The 18,710-nt window shown below is 35.1% G+C and overlaps 1 protein-coding gene across 1 annotated transcript in view; it reads right to left on the bottom strand.

Moving 5' to 3' along the window:
- LOC123561074 (sodium- and chloride-dependent glycine transporter 2-like) overlaps nt 1-18,710 on the bottom strand; it is a 47,062-nt gene that overhangs the window by 15,119 nt on the left and 13,233 nt on the right. The window contains exons 3-7 of the mRNA XM_045353248.2: nt 13,642-13,921; nt 8,114-8,246; nt 3,896-4,030; nt 1,126-1,229; nt 668-792 (exon numbers count right to left, since the gene is read on the bottom strand). Of these exons, the coding sequence (XP_045209183.2) occupies nt 668-792; nt 1,126-1,229; nt 3,896-4,030; nt 8,114-8,246; nt 13,642-13,921 (777 nt within the window). The remainder of the gene's footprint in view (nt 1-667; nt 793-1,125; nt 1,230-3,895; nt 4,031-8,113; nt 8,247-13,641; nt 13,922-18,710) is intronic.

Here is an 18,710-nt window from a genome sequence, read left to right as displayed (position 1 = left end):
GCGCGCAATTGGGATGTTACAATGTAACAGACGCGCAGAGGATAACAGCCTTTTAAACGACTATTGTGGGACTACTGACTTCAAGGTTCATCGAGTTTTTAAGATATAACACGTGAAGTTCATCAAGTGTAATGTGGTACGAAGAAACAAGAAAAAAAGTTTTTTATTAAAGGATATTCCCAGTTATGCATGTGGATAGTATTTTGCTGTTCAGTATATAGAAATAAACGGTTATACCAAAATGCGTCCTTTAAATATTTTTACTGGTATTTTTCTAGTCTTTCTTCTCAAGCATATAAAAAACGATTGATCAGTATATTATAAGATAAGTACGAAATACAAACAGCGTGCGAATTGACTTGCAAACGACTGGGATTATCGCATTACATACAATCTTGTATAAAATCGTTTTGTTTTCTTTCTCTTGTTTTTGTCGACACTGTACAAATGTGTCACATAACCAAGTACGGTTACAACATCATTTTACTTATATATTGAACTGCATTGATCACCTTGATAATGGTGAAGTTGTCCGATTATGCCAGTTTACCAAGTACACATGTCAATATAAATCTAAAATTTACACATTAACCTTACATCATGTTGACATTGTACGTATGAGCCATATTTTCAAGTACACATGTCAATAAGGTATTTAAATAATTACCTGCATGGATAACCTCTGTAATGTGAACATCGTACGCATGCGCCATATTTCCAAGTATACAAAAGCAAACCATTCCGTTGAAAACAGCCATGCACATGTCAATAATCGGTACTATAACAGCAGTTCTGCAGACAAGTAGAAAATGTAACGTTTACATTTCATACACATGCGGTTTCTGTATTATTACACGTGACTGTCAAAATATTTAATTATATTCAAATTATACGTCTCAAGATCACATGTTCATCTGTAAAGTATTAAAAACCAACTTTAGATTGGGTAATATTCATAAGGGTTTACTTTCGCTAATTTTCTGTGAATTCGAACTGAATATTTTAAACTGCCATACTATGAAGTCTATTTTTGTGTAAGATAAGGGATTTGATTTTGTTTTCGCAATTTTGTAAATTACTTATTTAGTTATGTGTTTTTAACATACTGCTTTCGTATATTATCACCTGAGTGAATTTTCCTTAAAGTCTGCATGTGATCCTAGCAATACTATGGCTCCCCATCCGAATGACAACGTATAGAACGCCATTAAAGTTGCTTCTATCCATACCTGGAACAAAAGAAATCATTATCGTACCTCACATATAAATGATCAATGCAAATTTCCACTTAGTTAAACTTGAATAATATACCATTTTCTTCAGTGATTTAATATAACATTCGCAAATCCATTATTGTCTTTTTCTGCTATTAACAATCATGGACGCAACTGCGATATTTTGCTTTTCTGCGCATGTGATAGTATTTTCATTTTTCCTGTTATGTGAAATGATACTTTAGCATTGATTAAAGACTGCAACGGTCAATTTTAAAAGAGTCGTTTCTATCTCATATGACTGATTTTTTCTAGTGTTCATGCATGTGTAAACCCTGCCGATTTTTTCTATTTTAATGATTTGCTCTCCCTGTCAACATTTTTAAAGACAACTTTAGACTATATTCTGAATCGAAACTATGATTATCTGATATGAAATGGTCTAACTAAGGAAATGAGTGCTCACACTTACAATATATTTCGTTTAGAAATAAAGAAGTTGTCGCTGTTTTTCAAATGTGACTGCGGTTTCCGCATTAATGCGACGCTGAAATACGCGCATAAATGTAGGGGTTTATCAATATGTGATAATCTCGGCTAAATCAATCATGTTTATCATCATTTCAACAAATCATTTAACTCACTATGTTGATTTTCAAGAAAATGGCTTGACCTTTATATGTGTCGGTATAATGAAATAAATATTGCATTCCTGGAGTGGTTGGCGCAGAAAAATGTTCACTCCTTGAAAGATGAATATTCCTCGAGCATGCACTTACCTGGAAGCCACCGACCTTTCGTTAGCCAGATTGGTTGCTTCCTCAAAAAAGTCCCCAAGTAAGGCTTGAACCCACATAAATGCGTGGCAAGTGATTTGAAATAAGTGACGTTTACCACTCGGCCACGGAGGCCCCATTTGATAAAAACATTTCACGTGTAAGTATTATTACATTAGATAGGTGATACTTTTACAAGTACGCGTCTCGTAGGATTTTATTCTTTATTTCAATTAGTGTGTTATATGCCAAAGTTCACAAAATTACATTTTAACCAAATTTAGTCGTTTCTTGAGGGATTGATGGGGGTTGTACATTTTTTTACTCTCCATAAAAAGACTGAATCAAAACAAGTCTGATTTTGTTTTCTATGATGTGTTCTATGTTTCTAACGAGTTGTTTGTAAACTTTATCCAATAGACAAATGACATGCCTGAAATTCTACAGCAAAGATTCACTTGCCTTAAATATTTAAATTTCGAATAAAAACGTTTAAAACGCCCTGCGCTAACTTGTTGAATAAATTCAGTAAGAAAACACACTTATGTAAGATCCTCTTTGTATTCCATCAACGTTCGTACAATTCAAATATTAAAGCTGTCGAAATTTTCCTTTCAGATAATTCACTCAAATGAATATCTATTAAAATTGTATAATATCTGTATTATGCCAAAAGTCAGTACGAAATTTGAAATTTCCGCCGTTTCATTGAAACAATGATAAAAACGAGAGATAGAATGGAAAGTTGATTGCTTCGATGAATTCTTAAACTTTTTAGGAGTATGGTTTATAATACTTCTAGAATGTATGTTTCTCTGGTTTCCTGCTTGTTCCTACTTCATAAAAGTTGGTAATGTATGAAAGCCTTTGCATAAACATGTTTTGTGAACATTGCTGTAGCTAGCAAGCTACGATGACCAAATGCATATATATTTTCTTACAAATGTTGGTATGAAGGCGACACAAGATAAGTTAAGTTTTATTGGAAAATATTTCAATCTTGACTGTGTTACATTCATTCACATTTTGCTTCTTCAAAATACTTCATACCACCGAACCGTTTTTACGAATCAGTAGGATCCAGGCATATCGGATTAAACACTGGTTCCTTATTAATTTTCAATAAAGAAACTGTCTATATAGTTTCAATAGCTTCATACTTTAAAATGCTGTTATTAAAAGAAAATAGGATTGTATCTATAAAATGCACAGAAACTCATTTTAGTAAGACGTTTAGCTTCAACGCTGACCACACATCAGATCTTTGAAAAGTACTAAGCATCCGCAAGCGATTAACCTCATTTATCTTTCAAAATATCTAATTTTTTTGAATTTTTTTTTTTTGAATTTTGAACTCATTATTTTTAAGCCATTTTGTATAGGCAACTATACAAAGCCCGTTATGTCTTTCACTTCACTGTCTATGTTACATACTTAGGATACATTTTTACATTATTATGTTAGAGAACCATATGTTAGCCTGGTTATAGCCAAATATGCTATCTTCTTTAAATAAGGTCATCATCATAATAATAAAAATAATTACAATAATAATAATATTAATTATTGTCATTATTATTATACAAGTAGTAATTTGACTATAAAGACATCTGCAATTTCAATTAAAAGAAAAAAAAAACAGAAACTGGAAATTCCCAGTTTTAAACCAAAAAAAAAAAATGCGTTTCAGTTTGGTTTTAAAAACTTTGAAACTATAATCAACACTTTCTTATAAATAAACAATTTAAAGTCATTTTTGGACATGTTATGGTCAAAGTCTTACGTATAGTAAAATATAACAGGTGTTGAACGGTTGCAGAGGGGCCAGGTAGCACATGACTTAATACTTATACATTTTTAGTCAAACTTCAGCTTTGTATGGCCACCAGGTTTCGCTTTCCTTACCCGAACGTCCAGAAGTTTATCAAACTTTGGATTGAAGAAATAATATATGCCATCCTGATATCCAGGTAACATAATAGAACGTATGAAAATTGCCACCGACATTAAAACGGGGAATGTCGCTGTCACGTAAATTACCTGAAAACAAAAGAGTACATATACATGAATTCGTAATGTTTAAGGCAACAGGGTTATCTAGCAGACTACTGACTACATATTTAAACAACGGACAAATATACAAGTTTGTTTGAGTCGTGACGTCACATATGATGTTGGAAATGATGTTTTTATTGTCATTGTCTCGACGTTCCATTTATTACAAAGTTCATTGTTTTAAACGATTCTTTGCTATTTCTTTTTCTTAAATATTTCAGTTCTAACTGATACAATACTGGAAGCAAGTAAATACATGAAACGTTAAAGTGCTTTCATCTACATTGATGTATTTGCCTCTCATCGACTTTCCAGACTGAATTACTCTCTGTTATCTTAGGACCCAGGCTTGTCAAAATCAACCCAAGCCGAGCATATTTCAGATCAAGCCCCCTTTTATAATTAAAGGCCTAGATTCACTACTATATAAGTGTCCCCCCCCCCCCCCCCAAATCCAATATACAACTCCCATCTTATCTGCTGCTTCTCAGCGATTATGTAACAGTAAATGATTAGAGGGCAATTAGCACAGCAGGGACCCCAACTAGACCATGAAGATGTGTGCAGGGGAGTTGAAAGAAATTAATTTTTCTTCAGTGAATGTGGAATGATAATAATAAAAGTTATTATTTTGATATTATATGATATAATAACTATTACTTTAATGTTATAATAATGATAATAATAATAATAATAATAATATTATTATTATTATTATTATTATTATATTATATTATATTATAGTATATAGGATGATAAAATATACAGTAATAATATTGAAAATAATAATAATAAAACACAAGTATAGTATTGGTATAGTGAAAACTTCATGAGTTCTTTGTGCTGACAAGCAACATTTTTCCAATTGGAAATTGATTTTCTTGTATTCGTGTTATCAACATTATTTGAATATAAAATTATTGTGTTCCATCTATACTCAATTTTCATTTTCGGTATGTTGTCAAAAGTGACCTTTTCATGCTTTGCTTTGTAACTTTGAAATGCACATTCTGTTTTCAGTTTTAGACAAATGTTATTTACAGTATTCTGCAAGCTTTAGATGAGTGAAAGTCACATTTTTCTGAAATATCATAATTCTCCGGACAGAATTTGAAAAAAATAAAAACTTGCATATTTCTTTAAGTATTAAGTTTCTCATTATTTCATTATTGTGGAAATAAGTTTCTGATTATTTTATTATTGTGTTTGATCAACAAATATTTTTCTTCACATAGAAATGCAAAAAAAAACTAGTATAACTTTAAAAGTTATCAATTATTCATTAATTTAAAATAAATTACATTTTTTCTACTTCTCACTAATTGATACACTTGTAAGGTAGACTGTCTCTCCAATAAACAATGACCCTTGTTTATTGGAACCATACTGTGATTGTCATTAGCCCCCAACTGTGCAGGTGAAGACAGAAATCCCTTGGCCCACTGCCAAAATCTAGGCCTTTAACGAATAATGTATTTCTTCACACAGTGCAGTTATTTAGATCAGTCCTTACGTATATAGATTTACAAGTAGGCAATGCGTGGCAAGCCCGCCCGCTTAGCTCAGTAGGTAAGAGCGTTGGTCTACGGATCGCGGGGTCGTGAGTTCGATCCTCGGGCGGGGCGTATGTTCTCCGTGACTATTTGATAAACGACAATGTGTCTGAAATCATTAGTCCTCCACCTCTGGTTCATGTGGGGAAGTTGGCAGTTACTTGCGGAGAACAGGTTTGTACTGGTACAGAATCCAGGAACACTGGTTAGGTTAACTGCCCGCCGTTACATGACTGAAATACCGTTGAAAAACGGCGTTAAACCCAAAACAAACAAACAAACAAACAAACAATGCGTGGCAACTGTGCACGGAATGTTTCTTAAATTCACAATAAATGGCGAATGCGGAAGAAGTCTAAGTGTATATCGATAAAGAGCGCTTAAAGCTTCTTTTGCATTCATCCCAGGACGTCTTGTTGTACATACGAAATAATGTAAAGCGGGACGATGTTTTAATATCTTTAAACATGATGAAGATGTTATCTGCAGAGCGTTACCCGAGTGAAATAGTTTAAATCTACGTGGCGTATAACCGATTTAAACTGTTCGAATAAATTAAACAAGATTGTGATGAATCTGAAAATGTACTTTTTGTGAACAAATATCTTGATGAAACATGTGCGTGAACTTAGCTAGAGCAGCCAGAGTAGCCAGAGTTCAGCCAGAGTTAGCCAGAGCAGTTAGAGTTTAGCCAGAGTAACCAGAGTTCAGCAAGAGTTCAGCCAGAGTGGCCAGAGTAGCCTGAGTAGCCAGAGTAACCAAAGTTCAGCCAGAGTAGCCAGAACTCTGGTAACTCTGGCTGGCCGGAGTAGCCTGAGTAGCCAGAGTTTAGCCAGAGTAGCCAGAACTCTGGTTACTCTGGCTGACCAGAGTAGCCAGAGTTTAGCCAGAGTAACAAGAGTAGCCAGAACTCTGGTTACTCTGGCTGGCCAGAGTTCAGCCAGAGTTTAGCCAGAGTAACCAGAGCTCAGCCACAGTTTAGCCAGAGTAGCCAGAGTTCAGCCAGAGTTCAACCACAGTAGCAAGAGTTTAGCCAGAGTAGCCAGAGTAACCAGGCCCCGTGTTCACAAAACATTATCTGTCGTAGCTGAGTTTGATTATGAAACTTAATTTGTCATTTCTATCTATATAGCATGTTTAAAACTGAATTTCAAGTAAATAACAAGTTTCAGTTGGCTCTTCAGTATTTATGGCCAGTTTCAGTTGAAATGTAATCTTTAACATTTCGTAAAATTGGTATTAAAATTTCAAAATCATACTCAGCTGAAACGAAAAATGTTTTGTGAACACGGGACCAGGATTTCATTTGCTCTGGTAACTCTAGCCAGAGATCAGCCAGAGTAGCCTGAGTAGCCAGAATTCTGGTTACTCTGGCTGAACTCTGGCTACTTTGGCCAGCCAGGTGACAAGAGTCCTGGCTACTCTGACTGAACTCTAGCTACTCTGGCCAGCCAGAGTAACTAGAGTTCTAGCTACTCTGGCTAATTCGGCTACTCTGACTACTCTGTCTGAACTCTGGCTACTCTGGCTAAGTTCACGCGTATTGATGAAACAGGGATGTAACTATTTATTTGCGCATGTATGGCGCGAAACAATAGGTAGAAATGATGTCAGCGTTACCGTATCTCAGTTAATTTAAAACATGGCGAACAGGTTACGAGGGTCATTCTTCTTCATGTTTAGTTTATTCTTTTATTCTTTCAAAGTATTCGCCCGTGAATTCCACTCACTTCCACCGTCAAGAACTCTGCAATCTCAGCTCCGCTTAGTATGTTTGTAAGTAATTGAAAAATACCGCTTAAAAGCGTTTAAGTCAATAAAATCTTACACCTTTTTCAGCCTTGGAAAGAAGAAAAAGTGACAAGGACTTAGGATGATTGTTTTGTACCACATTTAATGTCCAAGAAACGTTTAAACAATTTCATTTTTTTTGTGAGCCATAGCGTTGGACAACATTATGGATTTACTGGAGGCGACGACGACCAGTCCATCGACGCAGTTTTTATATTTATGTTTAACTTTCCAGCTCTGTGTCTCTAAAAACTTCCATAGCTAACTTTTCTGACGGTGAATTAATTCATTCAACAGTATCCATTGAGACAAAGAAGAATGAATAAAAAAAAACAACAAAAACGTTCTGATATTTTTAGTTCGTTTTTGCAATTACTGGTATACGGTCACTTGTTCGCAGTCACTGTTTATTACTGTCAAAGCGATGATGTAGCTCATACAAGTATATCCAGATCTCATCTCCTGTTTTCAGCGTATCTTTAGCACATGTGTTATAACCGGCCTTTTGCTCTTTGGTTAACATTTGAATCCCCTGTCGGGCACAAATCCTTCTTAACCCAAAGTACTTATTGAGAAACTCATGGGTTCTTCCCGCTGACATGCCAAGAAAAGACGCTAGAAAAAAGAACACCGTTAAGTACTAAATAAACTTCATTTTTCATATTTGAATAGAAATACTCTGCAATCATATACTACCTTTTTACTAGAAATAATGGTACGATACCTTCTCAATGGACTTGATGCTCTTTATTGTGCATAGACAGACTGCAGCTCTCAGAATGAACAAGAAAAGAAAATAACGCCATATGACAGGGGATAAATCCCATATTCCTGTAGACAGTTGTAAAACCTTGTACCTGTTAAACAAAAATGGAGTTCTTCAAAAATGTTTATTTCTTTTTAGGGTGATGTTACATATAGTGTATAGTTTTGTTCAATTGTATTACATATGGGGTACAGATTGTTTAGTGGTATTTCATATCTTTTACTCTTTCATTGCTGTTAAATAGTTTTGTTGCACATAGGTAAAACTTGTTTTAAATTTTTATTTTTACTGCATATAGCTTATGGTTAGTTTCTATTTTGTTACATCAAGGGCTTGACCCAGTTAAGCGCATACGTTTTTGTGATTGACAATTATTCAATACAATTAAATCAACAACTTCAGTAAAGTATGTGCAATGCCACTTTGTATCTCTCTTGTTTGTAAATAATTGTCATAATTATAAAGCGTTATTGTTTGCTGTTTTTCCCTAGAATTTGTCAATTTTTTCATTTATTGTTATTAGAATATATCATATACTAATCCTACTAAAATGACACGATATTCCAACAGACAGGATTTCAGAGCGCCTTAGCTTAATATCAGACGAAAAACCCCTTTCGCCCACCTAACTTAGCTTTCATCATACATGACTCAGGTTTTAATTTTATTAAGGTCTTATTTACATAAATATTCTTACTGGGTTTCATATGGATTAGTTAGAAGCTGCGGTCATTTTATTTGAAGATTTGGCCTAGATTAGGTAATTACTATTTAAATTGCAGTTCCGGTGTCATTTTCTACCTGATATTCACGTAACATGAATCGGTATATGTATAATACGAAAGACCCGTGGTGACATTTCAACTTCATTATTTCACGCTTTTTGCTTCCTGATTTCACGATTTCCACTTCATGAATTCACGAATTCACGATTTCTGCTTCCTGATTTTACGATTTCCACTTCATGAATTCACGAATTCATGATTTCACGATTTCACGACAAAACTTCACGATTTCGCGATTTCCACTTCACGAATTCACGTTTTCACAATTTCCACTTCACGAATTCACGATTTCACGAATTTACGATTTCACCATTAAACTTCACGATTTCTTGATTTCACGATTTCACCATTAAATTTCACGATTTCCACTTCACGAATTCACGATTTCACAATTTCCACTTCACGATTTCACGAATTTACGATTTCACCATTAAACTTCACGATTTCTTGATTTCACGATTTCACCATTAAATTTCACGATTTCCACTTCAAGAATTCACGATTTCTCGATTTCACGATTTCATAATTATAGTATAATTTCAACTTTTCGCGACTTTATTAGTCACATGACTAATGTATGACGTAGAAAACCGCGGGTAATACTCGCAACATGTAAGATGGCGTGTGGTAAATATTTGTACAACCATGTTTAGGTATTGAAAGTGGAAACTGGTCAAAAATGCTTCAACTGATGAGGAAACAGACTTACAAACAATACTTTTAGAATGCAATATTGCTTTAAATGTGAAATTGTTCCAGTCCCTTTTTTCGGTTTTAGAAAGCTCCCCACCTTTGTTCTATTAAATGAAAAGAGATGCATCTTATTCACATGTAAGCTATTGTCACCTGCTGTGTAATCGGTATGCAAACTGAGTTGATCAAGAGTACGGCCTTACCACGAGGACCGTTTTAAACGTAAAAAAAACGGCTTAGACGTTTTACTACGTTACAGGCGTGGAAAGGATATACATACAAAATATAAATTCAATCCATGCAAGCATTCTCTTTTAAATGAACGGAAACCAATGTGTCTATGGACGGAAAGACGGATTCCAAAATAATGGAATGACGGACGGACAACTGCAAGGCTTAATGCTCCGCCACCATAAATGACGGGGGCATAATAAACATACTTATATATTTTGGAATTGTCTAAAACAGTAAAGTTACTTGGGCATCTTCTTTTGTTCATACATGTTTTAGTGTTGAAAGTACCCACAAGTGTCTTGTTACAGGCACCAATATCCCTCCCCAACCTCCACACAGACGTATGCAGGAGTATAAACTCATCCTCTGTCACCCAGACCATTCATTATGTTTACACTTCATTGAATGGAGAGTAACGGAATGGATTGGCCAAATGGAAATAGTGAAATCAAGAAATCAAGAAATCATGAAATCAAGAAATCGTGAAATCAAGAAATCGTGAAATCGTGAAGTTTTTTCGTGAAATCAAGAAATCGTGAAGTTGTTTCGTAAAATCATGAATTCGTAAAGTGGAAATCGTGAAATCAAGAAGCAGAAATCGTGAATTCATGAAGTGGAAATCGTGAAATCATGAAGCAAAAATCGTGAAATAATCAAGTTGAAATGTCACCACGGGTCTTTCGTAGTATAACGTTTTGTTTTATATGATTTCACCTGTGGCCTTTTTATAGCGTTTTACAAACGCTTCATATTAAACCTTGATTTCATAGATATATTCTGCCCATTTTCATGAATTTCAAGTAGAAAATGTAGCGTCTAGAGTGTTATATTTATGTTTCAAAGATTTGGTACAATGACAAAATTTTGATTAATCCCTACTAAAATTATTAAACCAAATCTTCTTCAGGAAAAAATGTTATAGTGCGGTCTCTAGTATGCTGTCAAATTTTCTCTATAATTTAACCTTATAACCTAGGTCTAAACTCAGATGATCGAGTCTTGAATATAGACTATATTCTATAACGACAAACTTTAGAAGACCGGCTTAAACTAGGACATCTTGAGTGTTAATAAAGGTTTATCCCATGATTTAAAGGTAAATATGTAGATATTTTGAAAGTTTCACTGTAGATATTTTGAAGGGTACTGGGAAAATATTTTGTTGGTAAGTCATCATATATTTTGGATGTAAGTTATGGTGGCTGATTTCTACCATTACGTGTTGGCGAGGCGAATGCACGAAAACACGACAAAGCGAAAATTCGACAAATTTTACGCAAAACTACGACGTTTAGAGGGTGCTTGTACACGAAACACTTATTTTTCGAGTTTTCGTGTTGGCGGGTATGAATATGTTGAATTGGCGCCATCTGTTTGTCGTGATGTGGTGTTTTCGTCTTGTCGACACGAAAAAAATACAAATTATGTATTTGTGGAGTTTTCGTATTGTCGTGTTTTCGCCCCGCCAATTCAACAAATACCTTATTTGTCGAGTTTTCGTGTTCTCGCCCCGCCGACACGACAGCATGACAAATGTCTTATTTCGACCGAATACCATTTTGTTACATAAAAAAATATCGAAAGACGAAGGTCGAATATCAAAATAATATTTTCTCACAATTTAGACCCAAAGATGCACAAGAGGCCACCATTGCATTCCTATATTTAAAAAAATATCCGTGGAAAATACCGTCTGACCTCTATATAGCAGGGTATGACCCCCTAACGTACCTCATATTTGGACAGAAAAGCAACAGGGACCACAATTCCATACCTTTTTTCAAAAATGACAAAGGAGAGACCATGTGATTCCACTGTCAGGAGAGGGTTGACTACGTACCTCAAAATTTGGACTCAAAATATGCAGCAGGGGATCACCATTTTACACATATGTTTCACTAATTTCCAGGCGGACATGCCTGACATACCTAACACGAGAGGTCCCTCCTTCTTTAATCGGTTCTATAATACATACACTTTGTATACTTAAAACGATATATGACATCTGATATATTAATGTATTTTTTATAATCTCAGATTTCCTAGTGCAGATTTAGTAAATATAAACAATTTCTGAATTGACGGTTCGTTCAATTATAAAACCGGTTCGTTAAATTCTAAAACCCTTTGCCACTGGTTTCCGAATGACTCTACATTTTATAAAAGATGTTTGAAAAATATTTGTCGTGTTTTCGTGTTGGCAGGTCGAAAACACGAAAACTCGACAAATAATGTATTTGTCTTCTTTTCGTGTTAGCGGGAAGAAAACGCCGCCAAAATGCCAAAGCGAAATGGCAGAAATCAGGAATCATAGTATTTAGATATTTCAAATTGGTACTGTTTTAAAGTAACCTAGTTTTTAATCTTAGCTAACCCAGTTTCAAAATTTTCCGTGATTGTATTTTATAACAAGCACGTTGGTAAACTTTCATTAACAAGAGGGCCATGAAGGCCTTGTATCGCTCACATGACCTATTGACCTAAAGATCATAAAGATTAACATTCTGACCAAGTTTCATTAAGATATGGTCATAAATGTGGCCTCTAAAGTGTTAACTAGCTTTTCCTTTGATTTGACCCGGTGACCTAGTTTTTGACCCCACATGGCCCAGATTCAAAGTTCACCTAAGAATCATCAAGATTAACATTCTGACCTAGTTTCATGAAGATTTAATCATAAATGTGGCCTCTAGAGTGTAAACAAGCTTTTCCTTTGATTTGACCTGGTGACCTAGTTTTTCACCCCACCTAACCCAGATTTAAATTTGACCTAAAGATTATCATGGTTAACATTCTGACCAAGTTTCATTAAGATACGGTCATAAATGTGGCCTCTGGAGTGTAAACTAGCTTTTCCTTTGATTTGACCTAGTGACCTAGTTTTTGACACCACATGACATAGACTGAAACTTAACCTAAAGATCATCAAGTTTAACATTCTGTCTTAGGTTCAAATTCATAAAACACAGTCATAAATGTGGCCTCTAGAGTGTTAACAAGCTTTTCCTTAGATTTGACCTAGTGACCTAGTTTTTCACCCCACCTGACCAAATTTGAATTTGACCTATAGATTATCAAGATTAACATTCTGACTAAGTTTCATTAAGATATGATCATAAATGTGGCCTCTGGAGTGTTAACAAGCTTTTCGTTTGATTTGATCTTGTGACCTAGTTTTAACCCCAGATGACATAATATAAAACTCGTCCAAGATTTTATTGAGGGTAACATTCTGACCAAGTTTCATGAAGATTGGGCAACAATTGTGACCTCTAGAGTGTTAACAAGCTTTTCCTTTGATTTGACCTGGTGACCTAATTTTTGACCCTAAATGACCCAAAAACGCACTCGTCCAAGATTTTGTTGAAGGTAACATTCTGACAAACTTTCATTAAGGTCAAAATTGTGACCTCTACAGTGTTAACAAGGTTTTATTTTATTTGACCTGGTGACCTAGTTTTTAACTACAGATGACCCTATATCGAACTCGTCAAAGATTTTATTAAGAGTAACATTCTGACCAAGTTTCATTAAGATTAAGCCAAAATTGTGACCCCTAAGTGTTAACAGTCAAATTGTTGACAACGCCGACGCCGACGACGACGGACGGACGACGGACACAGGGCTATCACAAAAGTTCACCGTTGAGCACTTCGTGCTCAGGTGAGCTAAAAAGATGTGTGACCTCCAGAGTATTCACAGTAACACTGTTGACGACACAAGACAGACAAAGGGCTTTCACAATGACTCACTATTAGCACTAATAAAACTTACTGCCAAAATTCTTCTGAAGCACTCATAAACAACTTTGTTGTAGGAGCTGATGCGTTTGATTCTAACGTCCCATTTTCGTGGGTTAGGTTCCAATAAGCTGGTAATTCCGTACTTGTATTGTTTCTGCCCTCACAGGCACGTGTATTCCAGTCGTTGCCACATTGACTCCATGGTATTGGATCTTGGAAAGCATAAACTATAAACTGCATGATCCAACAGCGGTATATACTTGAACTCACTATGTAGATACCATAGGCTAGGCTTACTGTGATACCAGCACCTAAAGCAGAGCACAGACAAAGCCAAATGACGTCACCGTGAATAAGATTGCTAAGGAGAAGAATGGTCGAAATGGCTTCAATACTGAAAGAAGTATTGTAGTATTTTGTTTTTAAAATATGACTTCATTTTGTTTGAACCAGTGAATGTCTCGTAAATTTTAATGCCTTTGCCCACAATGACAACTGGCAAATTAAGTTTTCTCCTTGTGCGATTTTGTTTGGCATTTTCCAGTTTCACGTTGTGCTATTTGACGTAATTAAAACAGACCCAGGTCACTCCTTTATTTAAGAAAACTGATGCTTTACTCAAAACTAACTATAGACTAGTAAGTATTTTACCTATCCCATCAAATATTTTTGAAAAAGTTTTATCTGAACAGCTCACTGTCTATTTTGATCATACTTTTGATAATTTCCTTTGTGCTTTCAGAAAAGGATATGGTTGCCAAACAACTCTTTTAAGACTGTTGGAGGATTGGAGACAGGCACTTGATAATAACGAATACGTTGCAGCAATTTTAATGGATCTTTCAAAAGCTTTCGACTGTTTGCCCCACGAAATTTTATTGTCAAAATTAGCCGAATATGAATTATCAGAGCCGGCTTCAAACCTTCTTCAGTCTTACCTCTCAAATCGTAAGCAGCAAATTAAAATTGGTAATATTGTTAGTTCTTGGGCAAGTATAAGCAAAGGGGTGCCGCAAGGCTCCATCCTTAGTCCCCTTCTATTTAATGTTTTTATAAATGACATCTTTTATTTTATCCATAACAGCACTCTTTATAATTATGCTGATGACAATACTCTGTCATTCCATTCTCCAAATTTCAGTGAAGTTATTCAGGTTCTTCAAAATGAAAGTAATGTCCTTAATGTCTGGTTTAGAGTGAACAGAATTCAAGCAAATCCAGACAAATTCCAAGCTATAGCAGTTGGCAAGAAATCCTTTCCTAAAAATCTTGTTTTCCAAATTGGCAATAGCAGCATAACCTGTGAAGATACTGTAAGACTCCTAGGTATAGATATTGACTATAAACTAAATTTTAGATACACATTGGTAACATTTGCAAGAAAGCTGGTAAACAATTAAATATCCTTAAAAGAATAGGCAAAAATTTAAATAAGCTCAACAAATTGACCATTTTCCACACTTTTATCTTATCAAATTTTAATTTTTGCCCAATGGCTTGGCATTTTGTTCTGAAAACAGTACCAAGAAAATGGAAAAACTGCAAGAAAGGGTACTGAGATTTGTTTACGATGACTTTTCATCATCCTATTCTGATCTATTACATAAAGTTAAAATGCCTTCCTTACATATAAGAAGAAGGCGTGTGGTTCTCTCTGATTTAGTTGTAAAAAGAAATTCTTCCATTAATTTTAGATATTCTAATATTTTACAGGTACCTAGAGTTAACTCTACAACTTATGATAAGCACTCCTACAGATATGCTGCTCCTGTGTTGTGGAACTCTCTCCCAGATGATTTTAGATCATGTGCTAATTTTAGCCAGTTTAAAACCCTTATTCAGTCATGGAATGGCACAGTATGTAAATGTTCCTCCTGCTCTAGGGGGTTTCATTACCCAGACACAGCATAAAGTTAAGTGCATGCTTGGCTAAATGTATTCTCAAGCTTAAGATTGCTTTTATACCTTTTATTTTTGTCTTTTTGTTCTGCTGCTTTATATATATATATATATATTTTAAGCACTGAGTTTCATTTTGCCTTTGTGGTCTGCTTACTGCTATTGTGTCTACTGTAGATGTTTGTAGTTTGATTTTTGTCTTTCTGAATTTGCTGTAGCTAAATGTTTGTTTGTATGTAATTGAGTCCTACTTTTGTTTGTTTCTCAAATGTTGTATTTCTGCTTTAGTTCATGTTGTATTCATTTTGTGTTTATTGTAACTACATCCCTTTGATAGAACCGAAATAACATGTCTGTGTACCTATTAACTTGAGTGTGAAGTACCTTGTTGCTTGCAACCCTGCTTGTCTGTTGGAAAATCTAATGGTAGAGCTTATATGTCATGTCTGTATGCCAATTCTTAATTAAACCAAGTTAATTTTTAACCATAATACAAATCTATATTTCTATGCTATTCAACGTGTTCATTTAAATGCTTATTGATTTACCCTATGAAAAAGATGCTAATCAGGTCACTTTCAAATCTGATTTGAGTGATATTCTGATTTTTTAAGATATTTCTTAACAATGCCCCATATTCTTGGTCAACTTGTAACTAATTTCATCTTTTTTAAGCAGTTTTAAACCAAATTTGGTAGGATTAGCATGTTTCTCATAGATTTTATGTTGTAAATTATCCTTCTTACTTGTAGCTTATTTACTTTTGTTAACATACCCATGTTATATAGTCGGTTAAAAAAGCTCATCAGAGCTTATGTTATTTGTAAATGTCTTGCCGACTCTTATCTTATTTTATCTTATCTTACGTGCGAAGAATGCCAAATAGTCTAGCGAGAAAGCGTAATCAAACGAAAATTTCCGAGTGACAATACGGGTTCACAGTCTTAAACAATTTGTCCATGTACGAGGGCCGTTCAATGTATAGTGACAAATACGAAATAACTTGAAGAAAGCGTAATTAAATCATCTTAACTTATTACAATCCCTCGAAGTGATATCTCTTCTGTCCGATGACCCATGTCCATCATTTCGGCAGGTGTTCTATACCCGTTGCTAAGCAACCGCACTCTTATACCCGAACCAGTGTAGCCATGGCGGCTTCTAGGTCCTCTAAAACGCTATAGTGAACTCCTCTCATGTTCTCTTTTAGCATAGGGAGACGATCGTAGTCACAATGACTTCCATTCGTTGGACAGGGAGGACGGTTCATAATTCCCCAATTATAAGAGTCGCTTAGTGACCTCACACCAACCGTTCCGTGCGGTGTATTGTAGTAATGTAGAAAGACTGGACCCACTGCAAAAAGCTCAGGTCACTTCTTTCAAATCGGTAGTCTGGGGCACTTTTTGAAATATTCGTTGTAGTATTTTCCATTGACCATTTTAACAGCTGGAAACATTATTGCTAGTGAGAATACGAACGCAAAGAGCATCTTCAATTATGAATGTACTCGCCGAAACTGTGCAGGCCGCGGGGAGCTTGGAGTATGTCACTCAGCAGATAATCTCTTCAGTTGTGGCTCATATGACCTCATCCCCGTTTCATCAATAGCAACACTTCTAGATAGAAAGTTTTCACCCTGGGAAACGTAATATTTTTCAGTCAAATTAAACATCTAATTTTGGCAAAGGCAAATTTAAACTGCGTGAGTAGCTAAATAGAATTTCTGTTATTGCAACCATTAATAATGTTGATATCACGTAAGCAATGTTATATTTAGTGTCACGTCTTTCTTACTCGAGATAACGGATTTCTATTATTTCTATTTTCCAACTGGTCTGTTTTATTGCATGTCAATGATACTTGAATAGCTGTCAGGCGGGTGATCTTTTTTGCAAACGGATTCCGACATGCCAAAATTGAGTATACTGCGGTTCAATAGGCAAAATGGTATGTAGGTATGTATGTGGAAAACGAGATCTCGGTTGTTGTCGTAGACACTTGTAAGCACAGCAGAATATCTTTTCGACTAAGTATCGCAACTGGGGGTTTGTGGCAAAATGTTTCGCCTTAAGTGGTGCTCTGAATCTAAAACATCAAAAACATCCAGTTTGTATGCATGTATCGGTACGCTGAGATTTAGTGCCAATTGAATATAAAACACTGGCTAAACGTTTTGTAATAGCAGCAAATATTTATACTGTATTTAGCTATACATGCATTACGTCTTATTTTTAACCTAGGACATATAGTACTGTTAATACAAATAAACCTTATAAAGTTTCAATACGTCGATGTCTCAATTACTTCCGGTGTAAACGAAAGAAGAATTAATGAATGTCGCTGATTAGGGTATGATGAACACGTTGATTTGTTGATCAGTTAATGACCGAATATTGGAATATAAGTTCGAAAACTTGACCGAATATTCGAACACCAAAAATGCTATACGTAGCCATCCCTACCTAACTTATAATGAAAAATTCGCACTTTGTAAAAACTGCTTCAACCGATGTAAAACTGGTACTTTCTGATCAGAAATGAGTAATAAACACCATTTTAAAACAAACTTGGCATACAATTTGCATATTTTCGGCAACATTCTTGTTTTTAAGGCGGTACCCCATATCTCGGTTTCGCATCAGCGACATCATTTGAGGTAAGAATGACAGAAATCGATGATCTTTCGAGTACTTTTCATTGTATCTTGCAAAAATAAGGTTTAGCCGTATAATACTTTATTCAATGAAAAATTAGCATATTCTATTCATCTGACAAGATTTTGTAGGTATGGACGGCCTAATTCCGATATTAGTCATTCTTTCAACCGAAAGTTGGCAAATTATTGCCAATTTGACTTCTGTACTGAGACTGCAACAGAATAGTTTCTGAGAACTTTGACAGTTCTTATAGGTATGAAGGTAGTAATTCGCCGGATATGCTTCCGGGGTCCACTCAAATGTACTCCATATTCAGACGTAAGCTTTATTGATGCTTGTTTGTAAAGTGGAATATCTGAGGATGATTTTAAGCTACGTTATATACCCAGAAGTTGAGTCGATGCTGTTTGGTACAATAAGTGAAAATAGTTATTTTCTGATGTCTACCTAGTACACGCAATATTAGCGTTTTCATCACGTGTTTATGTCACCTGACCACGGTTTCATTGCAGTATGGTCAATCTATATTTTTATTTGCCTT

The sequence above is a fragment of the Mercenaria mercenaria genome, chromosome 10, assembly GCF_021730395.1.
Source record: "Mercenaria mercenaria strain notata chromosome 10, MADL_Memer_1, whole genome shotgun sequence".
In the NCBI taxonomy this organism is placed as follows: domain Eukaryota; kingdom Metazoa; phylum Mollusca; class Bivalvia; order Venerida; family Veneridae; genus Mercenaria; species Mercenaria mercenaria.
The sequence above is the reverse complement of the archived record's forward strand: the minus strand, read 5'-3'. Positions and strand labels throughout refer to the sequence as shown.